Source organism: Thermobia domestica, chromosome 8 (genome assembly GCF_964235325.1).
Source record: "Thermobia domestica chromosome 8, izTheDome1.hap1.1, whole genome shotgun sequence".
NCBI classification, from domain to species: domain Eukaryota; kingdom Metazoa; phylum Arthropoda; class Insecta; order Zygentoma; family Lepismatidae; genus Thermobia; species Thermobia domestica.
Genome location: NC_137461.1, coordinates 17,294,102 through 17,314,131, shown reverse-complemented (window position 1 = coordinate 17,314,131; position 20,030 = coordinate 17,294,102). Strand labels below are relative to the sequence as shown.

Here is a 20,030-nt window from a genome sequence, read left to right as displayed (position 1 = left end):
CGGAAATTTTTTATTACAGTTTCGTAATAGGCGTCATTAGTGCTTTCGATTGGTATATAAACCATCTTCCACTTCGATATATATTCTCCCTCTCTTCCCTTTTAGGCTGGTGTATGTGTCTTTGTTTCTTAAGTACTTCCTACACCTCTGTTACTTTAACTCCTCCATATATATTTCATTAATAACTTATTTATGAATAATGAGCTACGAGAGAGAAAGTAAGATGTAAAAATAAATATACTTTCCTTTGAAGCAAACGAGTGCAGAAGATGGACGAAGATGTTAAGCGAGGAAGGAACCAGGAAATTCATGAAATGCTGGATGAACAATTGAAGAAGTTGGGGACTATGAAATTTGCTGAAATCATGGTTTCCGTTGTGTTTGCAGCTATGATCATTTTTTGCTTTTTCCTACGCCCGAAATTCATGCCTGGCCTGGCAGATCTCTTTCAATCTCAAGATGCAATGACTATTACGGTTGATGGGCAGACATCACAACTAGACATGTGAGTATAAAAGCAAGTATAAAGGTATTCTTCAAATAGCGTTGAACTCAGCCATGTCTCAGGGAAGTGAAGCTACTTTCTGATGTGTCTCTCTCTTCTAACCAGATAAAAATTAATATGTGAAGGAATAATTAATGTTTCTATTTTTAAGAAGTTTGGTTTTCCAAAACTCCTGTCTGTCTGTAGTTTACGAAAACTTCTTTATTTGTACGGTATATAGGTCTATATTTACCCTGTCTGTCAGTGGTTTATCCAAACACCTTATTTCAAAGAATTTTAGCTTTTGGGCATCGAGTATCTTGTTTTAGCTACAAAATTTCAGACCGACTTTTAAAATCAATCTATATATATAAAAGAGAACGCACAAATCCTTTGTGAACTCATCACGCTAATACGGCTGAACCAATTTCTTTCATTTTTGGGGGGTTATTAGGATTTGGACCCTAGATGGTTTTTATCATATCACTTTAATTTTCAATTACCAGTGTCTTGAGATAATTGACCATTCAAGTGTCCATAACGTACAAATCCTTTGTTAGTTCATCATAGGTAAAAATAAACGTATTTATATGCAACCCGCATGACCGTGTCACTCGGCGGGTTAACATAAATGACAGGCGATATAATGTTAACATTTACTGCAATCTACTATGGTTTTTATCATATCACTTGAAAGCGAAAAAGTAAAAATTATCTAATTAACAAGGTTTATTGCGTTCCGGGGTGACCCCAGCGAAGTGGGGTGAACGCTGCTAGTTGAGACATAAAAATCGACCAAAGCCGTATGTTAGATTTTTGGCCTCTATAACTTTGTCAGGAAATTTTTATACATTACGCTAAAAATTGTGACCTTGTTAAAGACCTTATTAAGAACGGGAGTGAAATTTACATGGGAATCCGTCCACCAAGAATCGTTTTAAATTTTGAGGAAAAAAATTGCTTCAGGCGCCATGTTATCTCCTATAGGCCGGATAGACTTTTGTATTTATAGACAGATGCTAGTAAGGTAGGAATTTTTTAGTATGTGAACACAGTGTATAGACAAAAAAAAAAAAAAAAAGCAAGATTGGCGTCTTATGGAAACTATAGTATGTTATTAACACCTGTAGACAGTGACTGTCTAGAATTAAACAAGAATTATTGTCGATATTGCCTGCACCGAAAGCGTTTAAATATTACTTGATTGGAAGACCATTCTATTTGAAAATGGATAATCGAGTTTTAATTTTTCTCAAGATTTCTCAAATTTGCCACCAATGTTACTTCTTTGAAATTTGATGCTTTCTATGTTCGATTTTACGCCAGTTCACGTACGTAGTGAGGCAAATTTAGTGGCTTCAATGATCAGTTCATCTACCACAACCGAGAAATAGAAAAAAAAAATGTTTTGTCAATCTCGAAGAACCAGAAAACGCTGAATAAATTCAGAACACTATTTCGGACCTATGATACCTAGAAGAAAATAAATAGGGAGAAGATTTTGAGTTAGGAAGACGAACCGATTCACTTGAATTGTTGATGGAAAATTGTGCCGTGCAAATAGGTTTGGTAACATCACGGTTGTTCCTGTTCGGAATAACACATGTTGAGTTGTTTCGTTTCACGCCTATACGTAAAGAAAACGTGAGATATACAGTGGTAAAATGCATCACAGCACGCTTTATTTTGAACACTAGGAACTGAGCAGCTGGCGGTCCTTAACACTTCAGACTTCTGTTGAATTCCGTGTGCACTGTTGCCAAGGCTTACTTTTTGCCTACTTTAGACTCACCTTGAAATCAGAGCATATCTGAAAAATCTGTTGAGAGCATACTTGGAAATAATACCCAATAGGGAATCCATTGGAGACGAATATTCGGACCCAAGAGGAACGGGAATGGGGAATGGCGGAAACTTCATAACGAGGAACTACATAGTTTATATGGTTTACCCAACATTGTTAGGGTCGTCAAGTCTAGGAGGCTTAGGTGGGCGGGTCATGTAGCTAGAATGGAAGAAAGTAGAAACGCTTTCAAAGTCTTGACTGGAAGACCAATCGGAAAACGACCATTAGGAAGACCTAGGCGCAGATGGGAGAACAATATTAAGATGGATCTCGCAGAGATTGGAATTCAAAGTAGAAACTGAATGCAGTTAGCTAAGGATAGAAGTCAGTGGAGAGCTTTTGTGAACGCGGCATTGAACCTCCGGGTTCCATAGGCTATAGAGTTAGTTAGTTAGTTAGTTAGGGAATCTATTGCACATTGATGAAATATGTATTTTTGGATGGCGTATGTACGACTTCCTCTACACTGATATGGACCATCACTGCATTGTTCCTTAAATTCACAATATTATGTGTTGAAATTTAGCTTTTTCACGATTTTGCACAACCCTAGATCTGAAATTTTGCACTCATCCTCACAGGCTCATATGAACCTTTTCTTTAATTTTGATATGAGGAATCACCTTTTGCACTTTGCCAGTATAGTTCATTGATATCCTCTACATATTATAATTAGTTTATTGCAATTGCCAGTGTAAAAAAGGAAAATAAATTTTCAACAACACAAATGACAAGTAAGTGATTTTTTTTAAAATTTAAGACAGAAGGATATATTACTTGCTAGTATGATATCGTCGTGCAATATATCACAACTTCACAAACAATGCGCTATATTATTCACGCACACAAGTCTATATGAAACTAACTTCATATTTTGGTGTGATTATGATTTTATTCTCGATCGCTGTTGCGACCTCCTAAAGTTACGTGCAGTATTGAATTACTTGAGTTAGCTCTTGACGTTTAGTTTTGGTGACTTATATTGTTAACTATGACACAAGGAAGACAATATTTTCTCATACAATACCTTGATCTGATTTCTCTTAATTAACTCCATGGCCTATGGAGCCCGGAGGTTTATACCGAGTTCGCAAAAGCTCTCCATTGACTTCTGTTCTTAGCCAACTGGATCCAGTTTCTATGTATTTTATATTCTTATTCTAAGAGATCCATTTTAATATTGTCCTTCCATCTGCACCTAGGTCTTTCTAATGGTCGTTTTCCGATTGGTCTTCCAGTTAAAACTTTGAAAGCGTTCCTACTTTCTTCCATTCTGGCCACATGACCTGCCTAGCTGAGCCTCCTAGATTTGATGACCCTAACAATGTTTAGTAAACGGTATAAATTATGCTGTTCTTCGTTATGAAGTTTCCGCCATTCCCCATTCCCGTTCCTCTTGGGTCCAAATATTCGTCTCAGGATCTTGTTCTCAAATACGTTCAGTCTACGTTCTTCCCTCAGAGTAAGCGGCCATGTTTCGCAACCATACAGAACAACAGGCACGATTATACTCTGATATATTTTAAGCTTCAAATTTGTCGACAGAATTCGCAACGACAAGAGATTTTGAACTGAATTATAACACGAATTCCCTGCTTTTAGTTGACATTTAATTTCTTTGTGAATATGGTTTTCGTCTGTTAATATTGATCTTAGATATTTGAAAGTACCCACTTTATCAAAAGTATTATTTGATCTTTTAGCGCATCCATAATTTGCAGTATTACGATCCTGACGAACTTTTGACTGGCGACTCCCTATCAACAACTTGATTTCTAACTTTTGACTCTCTACAATCTGGTCAAAATTGATAATGGTCCATCAAGTAGTTCTTCGGATTTTTTGTCTCCTGGACAGCCGGACGGACACAAAGGCAGAATAAGTATATAAAAAGACTTTTGGTAAACGCAACTTGTATAAGTGACATAAGTGTATAAGTCACTCTTGTTTGTGATCGCTTGATGGAAAAACGACTGAACCGTTTGAAATTAATTTTTGAATATAGTTATAGTACCTACCTCGAATTGAAGTTTTTATCGTGTAACTTTGATTAAAATTCGTATTCTAAGAGTATAGGGGGCTTCAAAATTTATGCCAAAAATAGAGTATCTTGGAACCCCTTTAGGTGAGCTAGATAAATCTCGGTATACAAACTTCTCATTAAAAATATTTGGGCATGTGTGTCTCAGTGTTTTTGAAAATTCCGCTTCTCAGAGAAGGAGGGCAATTTCTGTAATATTTTAATTTCCTACTTCCTATTCATGAAATGGGGAAAATGATGAAAGCATTGAACCGTTTAAAATGCAATTTTAAACATAGTTAGCACTTGGGGGTTCACCTGTATCTCTATCATTACACTTTGTTACAAAAGTGCGTCCTAAGGGTAATAGGGTAGGGCAAGAATAACGGCTGCACAATTTGAAATGAATTCTTGAACATAGAACTTTGTTCGAGGTGGGTTTCTATCCTATAATTTCGTTTAAATTCAAGTAGCTTGTGAACGTGTAGTGGGAGAGCGGAAGGGTTTAAATATATGTTTTAACTAAAGGGTGTCCCTTGAAGAATGTAACTTTTGAAATGTCAGCCATTTCTTCTCTAATAAGTTGGCAGCACTAAACGTTACATGATTTTTATCTGTTGTCTTTGTGGTGAATAGCAGTCACGGAACGCCGAATAGCACATGATCGTCATCTGTTTTCTGAACGGGGAGAAATGGAACGCTTCACGATATTTGTATTAAGTTTTCAGTCTGACAATACGCTGTTCCGTCTTGAAGCGCTCCATTTCTACCCGTACAGAAAACAGATAACAATCATGTGCTATTTGGCGTTCCGTGACTGCTATTCACCACAAAGACAAGAGATAAAAATCATGTAACGTTCAGTGCTGCCAACTTGCTAGAACAGAAATGGTGGACATTTCAAAAATTGCATTCTTTATGCGACACCCTTACTTTCCATAAACCTTTTTTTTTTTTTTTTTTGCGTCCTAAGAACGGGAATTTCAGCTAGTATTACGTAGAAGATAAGATTTCTTTTTTAACAAGCATCTTATGGAGTTGTTAGATTTTTAAAAGTCTTTTTACTTTGCTCAAATTATACTTGTTTAAATTATAGCCTAAATATGTATTTTGATGTTTAAGGACAATTGCAGATGGAACGATTGGAATATTGCTAATGATAGTTCTGTTCATCTTGCCTGCTGACTTGGAGTTTTTCAGAAAAACAAAAGGTAAGGAAAACTTTGGGATGCCAAGCCGAGAGTGATTGATCTTTTCATTTCAATCTGTAGATTATCTTTTGATCGACTTCAACGTTAACTAATAGAGGTAATTCTTAGCCTACAAGGAAATGTTCTCCACGTTTCACAAAAATCAGATTGAAAAGAAAAAAGAAACGAAAGTAATTCTAAAGAATGTTCTTAACAATGGAGTGAATTTACTCCGTGTCCTGGACTAATGTCAACCTCATACAAAGTGTCACATCGTGAAGCCTCAGAGAAAAGTACACACACACGCTCATAAAAATTTAATGCGACGCGGAGCTGCACTGCAAATTATTTTCCTGTTATTTTTACACTACTCTCCACAGTCTGCTAATGTGGAGTCAATCTGATGTCTCCTTCTTGGTATTGGGGTTATAATGCTCAGCAGACTACTTACGTATAAACTCATGATTCTAATACATAGATTTATCAGTTGATAAATATAGAAAAGAATCACTCATCTTATGACGTTAACTCACTTAGATTACCACAGTTCGTATATTTATTCAGGTATTTTAATTATTACGTATATTAGCAATAGTTACATTGAAGCATACACCAATCTCAAACTCGAAATCACTATATTTGATGAGAATTGACTTATTTTATATCACATTTCAAAATCAGATACTTAACTATTATGGCGACTCACACATTTATTATAAAACATCTCCTTGACAACCGTTTAGATCACTATAGCAACGTACAAACAGAAATATATATGCTTATCAACAGATATTACCTACATAATTTCTTTTTTTCTTCTTCTACAAAAATGCTTGAGCACTGCTGCTGTGATTACGAACAAAAATATGTCGTTGTAATCTATATGCAATCTTATACAAGTATAATGTAGACCATAATAATGAGGTTCCTCTGTTTCGTGTGTCTCTGTCAAAACTGAATATGCTATCTCTGCAGTGAATTGGTTAAATCTTATTATACAGACAATCCACCCAGAGTGAATGGAAGTTATACTAGCAATGACGTTTACACCTATTTAAGTCGTATCTGGAAATTGTCTCCGACACTTGATTGGCTAAATGCTTGATTTAATGTTGTGTTCAGATAACAACACTTTAGCTTTAATCCATGTCTTAATAATAATAATAAATATTTTTATTACTATTGGTAGTAGTAGAAATTTGAAAATAAACATAATTTTCTGTATTTGTAGATGGACATTACAAAGAAAGCAAAACTCTAATGACGTGGCAAGTTATGCACAGAAAGATGCCCTGGGGTACTCTTCTGCTTCTCGGTAAGTCTTTAATCAGAAAATTTTATTTCATTATGCTGAGTGCAGGGACTTCAGCAATATTCTTATGCCATTTGTATCAGAAAAAAAGAATGTCTAATAAACATAACGCGTTATTTCAGTGTTTTCAGCTGACAAAACAAGAGGATCCCGAAAAGCACCCTAGCTAAAGCGGTTCGAGATATTATGAAGGAATTATGAGATATTATGAAGATATTATAAGTAGATTTAGATACAAGTACTTCATACACCACGTTTGTGAAAATTGCAACACGTAGAAAGAATATCCCTAATGATACCAAACTTGGAGGATGAGTAGGGTGACCATAAAAGTTTCAGCTGAAAATGTGACAGGTTTCGGCTTTTTAAAAATCATGAGAAACGAGAAACAGGTCAGTGCATAAATTAGTTCGTGAACATTATATATATAAGCTATAAAATATAAACAGCATTTAAGTTACAGTATAGTAGGTCATGATTCTGCCTGCATTTGCCACTTTGTCCTAGCTCGAATCCTTGATATTACTTTGGGTGAAAAGTTGACTCTTGAACTGAAAATGCCATAAGTATTTCTCAGAAGAACCTATCTTCTTCAGAATAGCTTTATTCACTAATCTTTCATAAAATTCTCTGCAGTTGTCTGTGAAGTTTATCCGTACCAGTAACAGATTTCATTGTTGCAACATATAAGAAAGATTTTCCCTTGTCCATATGTTATTCAAGATTAAAAAGCACGCTCGACCGGAGTGGAGGTACCAGGTAGGCACAACACCATTCCTACTGCTCTCAATAAAGTATCAAACTTTATATTTTCCTTTTCTAATTTACCAAAAACTTCAACCCGTTGTTCAGACAAAGAAGCATTGTTTTCTTTCCAAATGTTTCCAATTTCTTTTGCGCATTGCCATTGATCAAATAGCCATGTCTCCTCGTCCGGACCAGACAGCATTTACCTTTCACTAGTTTATTAGGAATGTTGGAAACCCTATGTTGAATATCTGACCAACAGGGTGTATTCTACAGGAGAACCTGTTGAAATTTTTCAGCTTCACCGTAGCTACTTTCCCATTTTTCAAGGTATTTCACGCATGTGCTGTAAAAATTCCCAACAGTTACTAAAAAATCTTCAGCCTTGATATCGCCAGAATCTTCCAAGTATTGGAAACGGGCTACAACCTCCGAAATGAGAAACCTTTCTTCCTTTCTTGACACCAACTTATTTAATGAAGAAATATAGTACGAAGCCTCTATTGCTGCTACATCATCTCTCTCTACCAATTGAATTGTGTCTTCAAATACCTGAATTTGATCAGTCACAAACATTAAGTAGAGTTCAAAATTAGAATTAGTAAATAGGCCTTTTAAAACAACGGAAGCTTTTCTTGCGAAAGAAAATAGGAACGCGGTTCAGGAAATATATCTATAAATCCTTTTAGGGATGGGCCTAATGACAAAAACGAGTCTACTGCGGGCTGGAACGGTGGCACGCATGTCATTATGTCGGCTTCCATTGACCAGCAACCACAAATGGCCGAACTTCAATGGACATATGAATACCCATTGCTAGTGGCAAAATCTACGATAGGTTGAAGTGGCAGTCGCCCCAAAACACTACGTTATGCCATTCATCACTACAGCGACAGTGATTATGTGCACATTGCAGTCTGGAGCATTTGTGGTTGCTGGTCAATGGCATCCGTGTCAAAAGTCCATCACGCAATAGACGGTGCTGAATCATCGTTACTCTCAAGTCAACACCAGTTATCAGTTGTCCAGCGTCGAAGTAACACAGTGAACAAAGTTGTACTGTTCGTTACAGCCATGCGGACAGAATGGCAATCATCCCATGCTGTCATCACAGAGTGGTCCAGTAAACGCTCTCTGCTGCATGCGATCCTCTTCTATGCATTGTTTCAACACACGCATCATTATTGTAGCAGCATGCCCTGTGCCGAAACGTTACTGTATAATATGCTTACTTCTTGAAGACCTATTTTAATGCACTCACGTACTTTTTTGCGCTTTTTGACGTCAATGAGACCGAAATAGACGAGACTTTCTTCACAAGCTGCAATGACTCAGTGGTATGACGCAGCCGTTCTGCGTAGGGTTGTTGGTTCAATCCCTAGTGTCATCTTTTTCATGTATAATCCGCACTGAATTAAAATTCGTTAATGTTGTTTGAAGAAAATGAAAAAATTTTGATGCATGTCTGAATAGGTGCCGAAAATTGTCTAAAAAGACCGAATATTTGTCATTCGGGTTGTTCAAAGACTGTCGATAATGTGTAAAATGCCCTAACTACGTAAATTAAAGGTGTTTCGGCCCGTATATTTATTGGACCTATGTACACCTTAATACACTTCAGGATACTTTTTGACTTGTAAAACAATTATCAAAAGTAGTTTCTAAAAGTGCCAATGATGTTCAAACCCTGATTAATTTTTTGCAATGTACTTTAAGGAAAAATACCATCTTCAATGCAATGCAAACTACTAAATACGATTTTACAAATGTACATCAATATTTGAAGATGCGTTAACCATGTCGGTCCCGGCGTCCCCCACAGGGGACATAAAATATGACGACATTATTATTGCTTTACAACTATAAAATCAGACTGGCAACATTGAAAACTGTTTACAGGGGATAATCATAGATGGATCATCCCTTGTAAAAAGTTTTTAATGTTGCCAGTCGGATTTTAAAGTTGTAAAGCAATAATAATGTCATATTTTATGTCCCGTGTGGGAGACGCCGGGACCAACATGGTTAAGTGAAAAAGATTTTTTTTTTTACAGAAATTTGATCTTATCGTAGAATGATTCTCTGAGATGTAATAAATGAATTTTCTCATGAAAGGTAGTGGGTTCGCAATTGCAGAAGGGATAGTTAAATCTGGACTTGGAGAAGCATTGAAACGTGCTTTGGAAAATCTTGAAGACATGAATGAAAACACAGTTTTGATTCTAACATGCGCTATAGCTACGTTGGCAACTCAAGTGACTTTAAATACTACAGTGGTTGTTCTGATGCTTCCAGTGTTGAAAGAATTGGTAAGTGAATGCATGTATATTATATTGCTTTTAGGTTTCAAGTTACATGTGGAAATTTAATGTTAGTTCTTAAAACCTACGAAATGTACTGAAGACAGTAAGTCATATTGTTTAAAACATGGAAGTATGACTTAATAGATAACAGAAATAATAGAATCAAATCTTGCGTGACAAGTGTGTTTGGTATGCCCAAGGTGATGACAGCCTACAAAAACCATGCCACAACAAAACCACATTGGCGAAGAGGAATACTGGTCGAAAGGAAACCATCAGTGCCACGTCACGCGCAGCATTAATGTGGATCATAATTTGACTTCAGTGCAAGTGATGGAGGAACTCAAGCAGCAGCTCTCACGTCTGTGTCGACAATCACAATCAGTTGCGAATTTGATAGATATACGGGATCAGGCTAGACGGTCTAAATAGCTGATAAGGGGCTACAACGCTTTAGCACAACGCCAATGTTGCGCGAACATGTAACATGGACCGCTGCTGACTTTTCACAATCTATTTCAGCTCATTCACAGTTTGGTTCCTGGTTTTAAAACTAAGACTATATTGTAATGTATGTTAGAGGCGGTACTCAGGTTTTCTTCTCCCTCACTTTTTATTATAAAAGTTCTATACGGGTTCATGAACACAGTACTACAAATAAGTAGATGTGTTTAGTAATAATTATTTCTCCATGGGTTTGAACCTCCTACCCAGAGTAGCGCGGAGATTGAAACGAATTTTTTACCCGCATCAGCGCAGAGGTGGGATAATGGCTCCTGACCAGTGCAGCACGGAGACGATAGGAACCTCTTGCCCGTAGTAGCACAGAGGCGGGTTGGTATCTCCTGCCCAGAGCAGTCCGAATAGGATAGGAATTAATCAGCTGGAACTGATGTCTTCTGCCTTTTGAAATGCTCTTTTATAGTCAGTTTTGGAGGCGGACCCTTAGGAGGGGTTGTAGGGGTTCTCTTCGTGACTCTTCGTATCTTTCTCGTATTTCTTCGGAGACGGCATCCTTCGGCTGCTTTGTGATCTTTATGCAGAAGCACATGGTGTTGTTTATAAGTATAAAGGAATATTGCAATATTTTCCTGATTTATGACTATTATATACAATTATATATAAAATATTTACAATATACATTTTATATTTATATATTACTGTGTGTTGTCTGCTACCATCTTCCCGGTTCCGTGACTCTCCTCTGGTGTTCCTAAAGGATTATCCGAAATCCTGGAGACTGAATTATTCTCTCTTCCTCTCCAAACGTCCATCTGTCTTCACTTAACTTTCTTTTATTAAAACTATTATTAAGCTGATATTTCAGTACCTTATTATCAACACTACTAACACTAACATTTAATTACACTGCCGTTCTAACGGAGATTTAATTGCATAGGTTGTATATCAAAGTAGTCCATTTATTCTGTATAAATGTTATTTAACTATACTATATATATTGTACTTGCTAGGATTGGCACTAAGTTTACTGCGAGATGTCTAATTTTTACACATTCCAATTCTGCATGTTCTGGAGTCTTCACAGTATTATAGTCCACACATATTCTTGTTGGCCTTAAATCAAATTTAGATACAGTGTCTCCATGTGGACCATGTCTCATCAGGGAATGGATCACGAATTGATCTAGCATTATGTGTTCTAAGCAGTGGTGTAATTACTTTTACTGCGCTCTGAATCGATCGATCATCGATTTACTCATACCCGCCCTGCGGTACTTCCGCAACAATTTTTATACAGGTAGTTGGTGAGTCCTTCAAATTATTCGTCCGCAGCCAAACTCCCTTTATAAAAATTGTTGCATGAGTACATTATGATTCTGAAATATGGATTTTTGGATAGGGCACATATTAGTTCCTAAGTGAAATCTTGACCCGACTACGGTACGTCTCATAGTTTTGGAGCTATGGACCTTTAAAATTCATTTTTCATGTTTTCGGTAGCCTATAACTCCGAAAGGAAGCATTTGTGCACCTAGGTTGGTCTATACTTTTTGTCTTATCGTGGTGTGAAAAAAAGAATGAAATATGCATGAACGAACTCTATGCTTCATGAGTTCAAACAAACAGAGGTAACAAACACAAAAGTAGAAATATTTCAAAGATTTTACTCAGAATAGGACAGAATAACATCACGGACCTTTTAAAGTGTTGTTCATGAAAAGAAAATATAACGACATACGCCTTTATTTAGTGGTCGAAGTATGCCATACCACCTCTGGTTTTTCACCGGGGAAGACCTACCGTCTTTGATTTTTTAGTATTCAAGACATACCGTAACTGGAAAATGGATGCTAATATATCTTTAATAAATCCATTTTCATACACAGTAATTGAAGAATAGCTTTGTATGTCAAAGATTTTATTTCTTATGTAGAAATAATTTCTAAGTTGCCAACACAAACATTTTTGTTATTTTTCCTTTCTTTGGGTTTTACAATGAGGTGTCTACAAAGTTCATCCCCTTGTTCCTACGCAAGAACTTGTGTTGATTGTATTGGTTGCAGATAAGAGTCCCATGACAGAAAGGAACGAATCATGGGCCCAATCCAAACAAAAAGTAGTGTATTGAGGCAACTTGTTTAAACTGATATCGGAAAGTATTGTTATGTGTTCGTCAAGACTTCTTTTGCCCCTGCAATGATAAAGAAATACATAACTGAGTCTGATATCTACGAGGGAAAAAATATAGTTTATGCAATTAAAAAAATCTGTTGTTTTCATTAAAATGTATTTTTTCCATCTTTCTAATAATTGGATGTGTGTGCGGTGATTGGGTGTGAGTATATCCCTAATATTTAGATATTTGTGGTGATTGCTTTTAGATAATTCAATCTGATATTGTTACTTAACGGAAGTTAAATATTTTCAATATGGAGGTTTCTAGTAAAAATTAAAAAAAAAACAACTCTCTTATATACTTCGCAATAAATTCATTTGTCAGGAAGTTAATCCTCATGACATGAATTTCACTGCATTTCCTGATTTTCTTAGCAGAGCACAATGGGAGACCAAATTCTCTTCCGAGGGTCTGAAATACCCGTCAGTCGAGCGGGGATCCGGGAGTTGTCTTGTGAGAAACAGTTTTTAAAAAGTTCATATAAAAACTCGGTTTTTGAGGATTTTCGTGTATAATTCTCTATAGTACAACATAAGTGAATATTTTTTACTTTTTTTAAAAAAAAACTGGGGAGGGAAAGCAAAGCCTCTCCATGCTTCCTTTCTCCGTAACTACGTAGAAGCTCTCTCATTGTTTTGAGTCATTATGTAAATAGAAATGCAATATTTTAGGCAATATATCCTCACTGCATTTCAATATTTAGATAGCCGGTATGTCGAGTCAAAATCGTAATAAAACATACTACCTCTGCTTTTTTCCCACTTCCTTTATTACAGCTAACTCCTCAATTAAGAATGTTAATAAGTTAGGAATGCTAAAAAGTCTGAGTTGCTTTGTGTAAACAGGAACATGACGTGCTCCGGCTCTGAGTGAGCGAGAACTTGGCTTGACACACTAGATAAGCTTTTGCCACTGGTTGAATTTTCATTGAAAATTCCATTATTATATTGTTATCTTATTGTTAGAGATCCTCATTCAAAGAGATCAGAAGGTGTAACACAATTATAGCATAACTCTAAAAAACACTTAGATGGTCCTATGTAAACTAATGGTTGGATTGGGAATTAATGATTTCAAAGGCAAAGCGGAACAATTCGTTGGCTCATGTTGTCCAACCAACAATTTGGCATAATTTATGCGACTCCGTACTCCAAATTACAAATTTGCTTCTTTCGAAATGGCTACGTTGGCAAATATTCGGTAAATGTTCGAAATGGCTATGTTGGTAAGCGTTAGCAAGATTTGATGTAGATCCAATGTTGGCAGTTGGTTACCTTAGCCCTTTCTACAATTGGACCTACTGTCTGTGATGAAAAATACTTTTAAATGATTGTGTAAATAGTTAATTGTTTGGTGCATTATCACCTCGTTGTTACATTACGTTATAAAGATAAGAGTGTAGTGTTTGATTACTAGTAATGTACAGGAACTTAATACCATAAAATTATTATTATTTTTAAACAGGTTACGGTAGTGTGCCTGCATCCAGTAAAACTAATGACACCAGCCATTTTATGTGCCTCGTATGCATTTATATTTCCAGTCGGAACAACGCCCAATGCTCTGGCAGCTGATGCTGGAAAAATACCAACATCACTCATGGTACGTTCATTTCTTTTACAATATTTTTAGATCAAAGGATGATGTAGATAAATTGTGCTATAAAGTGGTATTAATTGTTCTGTATTGTATACGTTAAATCAATTGACCAAACTTCATTGAGAATAATTTCATATATCTAGTTTAAAGAATTCACGTTGTTTTCTATCCTTGGAGAAAAGTGTCATTCGCAGCACAAAAAACTAAAGTTACATTACCGAAGTTGTGACAAAAAGAGATGAAAGTTTGTGCGGTACACTCAAGTACATTGAAAAGTTAACATTGTCCTTTCCACTATAAGAGACGTAAGTTTGTGTGATATGCTCAAACATATGGGAAGTTAACACTGTCCTTTCCACTATAAGAAACGAAAGTTTGTGTGGTACAGTCAAGTACATGGAAAAGTTAACACTGTCCTTTCCACCATAAGAGAGGAACGTTTGTGCGGTATACTCAATTACCGTATATGGAAAAGTTAACACTGTCCTTTCCACTATAAGAGACGAAAGTTTGTGCGGTATGCTGAAATACCGTACATGGAAAAGTTAACACTTCTTTTCCACTATAAGAGACGAAAGTTTGTGCGATACGCTCAAACATATAGAAAAGTTACTGCCCTTCCCAGGAGCTCCTCCGTAGCTAAGCGGTTAGCGTACGCGCCTTTGGCGCGGGAGACCCGGGTTCGATTCCCGGCGGGAGCTCATGTGGTTCGGATTCCACGTTAATCAGTAGGTCCATGTCTCATATAGCCTCGCTGCTGAACGGAACGTTAAACTCAAAAAAATCAACTCATCTGTCATTTCCACTATAAGAGACTAATGTTTGTGCGGTACGCTCAAGTAAATTGAAAAGTTAACACTATCCTTTCCACTATAGGAGACGAAAGTTTGTGCTATACGCTCAAGTACATGGAAAAGTTAACACTGTCCTTTCCACCATAAGAGACGAAAGTTTGTGCGGTATGCTCAAATACCGTACATGGAAAAGTTAACACTGTCCTTTCCACTATAAGAGACGAAAGTTTGTGCGATACGATCAAGCATATGGAAAAGTTAACACTGTCCTTTCCACTATGAGACGAACGTTTGTGCGGTATGCTCAAGCATATTGAAAAGTTAACACTGTCCTTTCCACTATAAGAGACGAAAGTTTGTGCGGTATGCTCAAGCATATTGAAAAGTTAACACTGTCCTTTCCACTATAAGAGACGAAAGTTTGTGCGGTGTGCTCAAATACCGTACATGGAAAAGTTAAAATTGTTCTTTCCACTGTAAGAGACGAAAGTTTGTGCGATACGATCAAGCATATGGAAAAATTAACACTGTCCTTCCTACTATAAGAGACGAATGTTTGTGCGGTACGCTCAAGTACGTGGAAAGGTTAACACTGTCCTTTTTACTATAAGAGTTATTTACAGTATATGGAGATATGAATATTTTAATCTCTGAAGGGAACTTCAGATAGAGGTCTTAGAAAGTAAATATATACAAAATGACTAAAAGTATACTTGATTTCCTTGTTCATTAAGTGTGTCAAATACATATGTAGGCAGAAGAAGTACTAATGATTATGTTGATAATATGAACTTTTACATGTTTTGAGCATACTGTTCTTTTGATTTGATTGGTTTATTTATTAGCTAAAATGCCCGTTTTTCCTTCAAAGAGATTAATTATTCGAAAGTATTTAAAGTACAAAAAATATTCTCCCTATCTCTGGAAGGAAGTCTGCAAATAAACAAGAAACATATATTTTGAGTCAATCAATTCATTGACACTTTACATCTGAACATATTCCAATTAAGTTCTGACTATAATTTCAGATCAAGAAATGAGGTAAATTTTTGAGTTTTACGTCCCACGGTTATGCCGGCTCGGCTAAACGTGATGGTGATGATGAGAAATGAGTAGCGGAATGTCGGAGTAGCAAAGGCAATATATTTCTTACATGATTCTTTAAGTTTTATTTGGAAAAATGCCTGTCGGGCATCAAAAACGGTATAAATCTAATGTTTTCCTATGTTGGTAGATGTCAGCATCTGTCAGCCTGCTACTACACATCCACCTAACCGCCAGGATGCCAAGGTCAAGACTGATTACCATGACAACCGAAACTAGTATTACAAGTAACTTCAGCTTCTTTTGGCTGAAAGAAATTTATTTCTTAAGGATTTTAAATAAAATTGCGCAACAAGTGGTTAAACGGCGACCTAATCTGAACAAGTATAACATGGAACGTCAACAATTTTGTACGATCTCAAATGTTTTACAAGTTCAGAATGGGAACAAAGTCTAGCGTAAAAGGGAAGAAATATGTACTAGGCATTTGACAGTGATCTAGTAAATGAAGAGACAATAAGAGAATAGGGCATGGTAACTAATTTGTCATTGACAATGATTCTTGCTAGAATCATATCCATCATAAAAGTTTCTTTTTTGATAAGAGTGATATCAAGTTTATTAGAACATATTCTCTAATTATTTGTTTTATGCATTCATTCTAATTTGGTTTAATATTATTTTTACAATAATAATATGAATTTAGGTATAGTCTTGCACTTTCTCCATGGGTTAAGTACGAGAACATATACCAGAAAAATGCACTTCTCACCACTGCACTGAAGTATTGATCATCAGATTAATCTACACGTCAATTACAGGTGGAAAGAGAGGAAGTCACGTCAATAATAGTGGGTGACCAAAGTAAACATGTCTAAAAGATGATTTAAAAAGTGTTCACTGTCATGAGTCAGCATTCAATGCATGCCTTACACAATTCAGTTTAGTTTCATTTTTCCATGTTTATTGCATTTTTAAATCAATACTGTAGATCAATGTGGTGTACGTATAACTAACAATTTCTTTCTGTTTTTTCAGATGCGAGTAGGACTTCTTGTGACGATATGTTGCACATCTGTTACCATTCTCATGACTTTAACATATCAAGAACATGCATTCCCTTTCAGTAGATTTCCACAATATGCAGGAGGTAATTATTCGAGATGTCTCCTAGAAAGCAGCTAGCTTAAAGTCAGACTTATGATTATCAAATTGAGGGTCTCTTGTGTATTAATAGTCATTATCAAAAAATATTTTATTTGCTTGCGACAAAATGACTTTAACCAAGTGTTGAATACTTACCATCATATGTTAGTGTATTACATCTAAAATTTTACCTAAAATATAGTGTTTTTATTGAAATATTGTCGATTGTAAATGAGTTTGAGAAAACTCAAAAACTGTATGTACATATACATCTGCAGTGAAGTATTATCGGCAGGAGGAAACGAAAAAATGTTGAACTCAAGACCTTTAAATACAGATGACAAATTATATTTTTGTCTGATAAACTGAAGCAGGGAAACAATCAAATATGAACTCGTTGATTGGCTGCTACTATAGATTCATTGACATTTGTGTGAGCCCACGCTACGAAAAGTGTTACCTAATAGAACTAGCTGGTTGGCGACAGTGAAGTAATACCAGGTTTTACGACTTTGTTAAACATCTTTTATTTTAAGGAATTTATGGTTTAAGCCAAGATTAATACACTGATCACCACTTGAATTAGAGACACCTATCTATTACCGTGTAGCACCACCTTTTTGATAACAGCGGCTACCCGCCGCGACTTAGACTCCACGAGGCGCCTGACTTGTTGTTGTGGCATGTCATTCCATATCTGTTGCAAAGTCTCTCACACACTCCGAAGGTTGGTCGAAAGAGTGCCCACAGCCGGAAGGTGTCGTTCCATGGCGTTCCACGTTCGATGGGGTTGAGGTCCGGTGACCATGATGGCTAGGGAAGTGTTGCCAGATCAGAGGAGTGCTCACCAAACCAGTCTGCCGCCATCCTAGAGCGGTGTACGGGCGCATTGTCCTGCTGAAAGATGAGGTCACCATCCGGATGTTGCAGCCGAGCAAATGACAGGACATAGTCATCCAGAAGATTGCAGTAGCGTTTACCTGTGAGGGACCGTGTCACACATGTTAGGAGACCCTTTTCAGTCCACGTAAACATGCCCCAGATGAGAATAGCACCACCACCGGCTTGCACAGTTCCCTGCTGGCACAGTGGATGCATTGCCTCGTGTGGTTGGCGACGCCCCAACCCATCCATCGCCATGTGCCAATGTGAAACGTGACTCATCTGTCTAGGCAACCTTTTCGCATATTTCCACGGTCCAGTGGCGGAGTTCCTTTGCCCATGTTAGACGTTGTTTCCTGTGTTGTCCGGTTAGGATTGGTACTCGCGTGGGCGAATGACTTCTGTACTCCGTCGCGAGTAGGTGGTTGTGGATTGTGTAGCTGCTAACACGGCGTTGCTGCCTTCCATTGAACCTCTCTGCGATCTAACTCACTGTGGCCCGTATATCGGCTGTTACGATGCACACTCCTGTCGAAACATCCGTGACCTCGGCAGTTTTCATGTACGAGTGTGGTTTTACCGAAAGCCAGATACTGACGATACACTTTTGACACAGTTGCCTTTGAAAATCCGAGTGCCGCAGTCACTTCCAAAATCGAGTCATCCAGTCGTCTGGTCCCTACTATTTGACCACAGTGAAAGGCACTCAGATCTTTCGTCGTTTACACACTGCACTTACACGGATACCTAGAGAGGAAGCGCACGGCAACAGTACACGCGCGATGCGTTATATTCATCTGCATTGGTGTAGCGTCTGTAGGGCAGTTTCTGCAATTGTCCTGCTGTCTCTAATTCAACTAGTGATCAGTGTATTTTCGGTTTAGCTTAAAGTAAGCGAATGATATGCGAGTATCAAGTAACATAATGGATCTGTTTATTTTAGCCAAAATAAAGCGTGTATGAAGTAAATAATAACGTGTTTCTCCTCGTTTACTATTTCCACTAAAACGATTATTTTCTTAGTATATTTGCTTCTCAAAATGAATGGAAACAGACCCTACTTTAAAAAAGTATTGGCGCACTAATATAAATAAATGACTCATAAAATCAAGAATTTAACATTCGTTTTATAAAATCACTACAAATTAGATACTAATAATACTACTATTTAGAAATAACTTATACTATCATTTTCTAGTATAAGTTTCTTAATATTTTACAACTTACAAAACAAGTAAACTTGTAAGTTTTGTGAAACTAGTATCTAGTTTTCCTATTGTATGCCACTTGCGATCTAAAATTTTGTTTGTCATGAAATCAAAAGATTCGAGCGTAACAAATTTTGTTCTTGTTGATAACATTTAATAAGAGTTTAAAGTATGTGATTTGATTAACATCCATTCTAAAGCAATAAATTACGTATACGACATTTTACTTTGTAGGAGAGATCTACCATTATTTTGTTCGTTTCTATGTTGAAAGATGTGCTTCGTTTTTTAAAATCTTTTCTCATAGTTCTAGATAGAAAGAGAAAACTATTATCCTTTTCAATAAAGAGATGGAATATAGCTTTGTTTGTTAAATTCATTTTATGTAGTATAAAAATATAAAGTAATGTTTAATAATTATTATGCATACTTTTACAAAGTAATAGCATGAGTGTTACTGTTAGTATCCACACCAGTGTTAGAGCACACGAAACGACAATAAATACAACTTTATAATTAACGGTGTAGTATTTTCATACACAAACCAAACAACGATAAATGCAATCTGTTACTTAACGGTGTATTATTTTCATACACATAAACAAAACAACGATAAGTACAATCTGTTACTTAACGGTGTAGTATTTTCTGCACATAAACCAAACAACGAATAATACAATCTGTTAATTAACGGTGTAGTATTTTCACATACATAAACCAAACAACGATAAATAGAATCTGTTACTTAACGGTGTATTATTTTCATACACACAAACCAAACAACGAATAATACAATCTGTTAATTAACGGTGTAGTA

General features: G+C 36.5%; 1 protein-coding gene across 1 annotated transcript in view; it reads left to right on the top strand.

The window, feature by feature from the left end:
- Nucleotides 1–19,732, top strand: part of LOC145692725 (solute carrier family 13 member 2-like) — a 117,745-nt gene extending 98,013 nt beyond the window's left edge. Inside the window, exons 8-13 of the mRNA XM_081768150.1 lie at nt 254–505; nt 5,473–5,561; nt 6,772–6,855; nt 9,715–9,908; nt 14,005–14,142; nt 17,016–19,732. Of these exons, the coding sequence (XP_081624276.1) occupies nt 254–505; nt 5,473–5,561; nt 6,772–6,855; nt 9,715–9,908; nt 14,005–14,142; nt 17,016–17,162 (904 nt within the window). The 3' untranslated portion in view covers nt 17,163–19,732. The remainder of the gene's footprint in view (nt 1–253; nt 506–5,472; nt 5,562–6,771; nt 6,856–9,714; nt 9,909–14,004; nt 14,143–17,015) is intronic.
- The last annotated feature ends 298 nt before the right edge of the window (nt 19,733–20,030 follow it).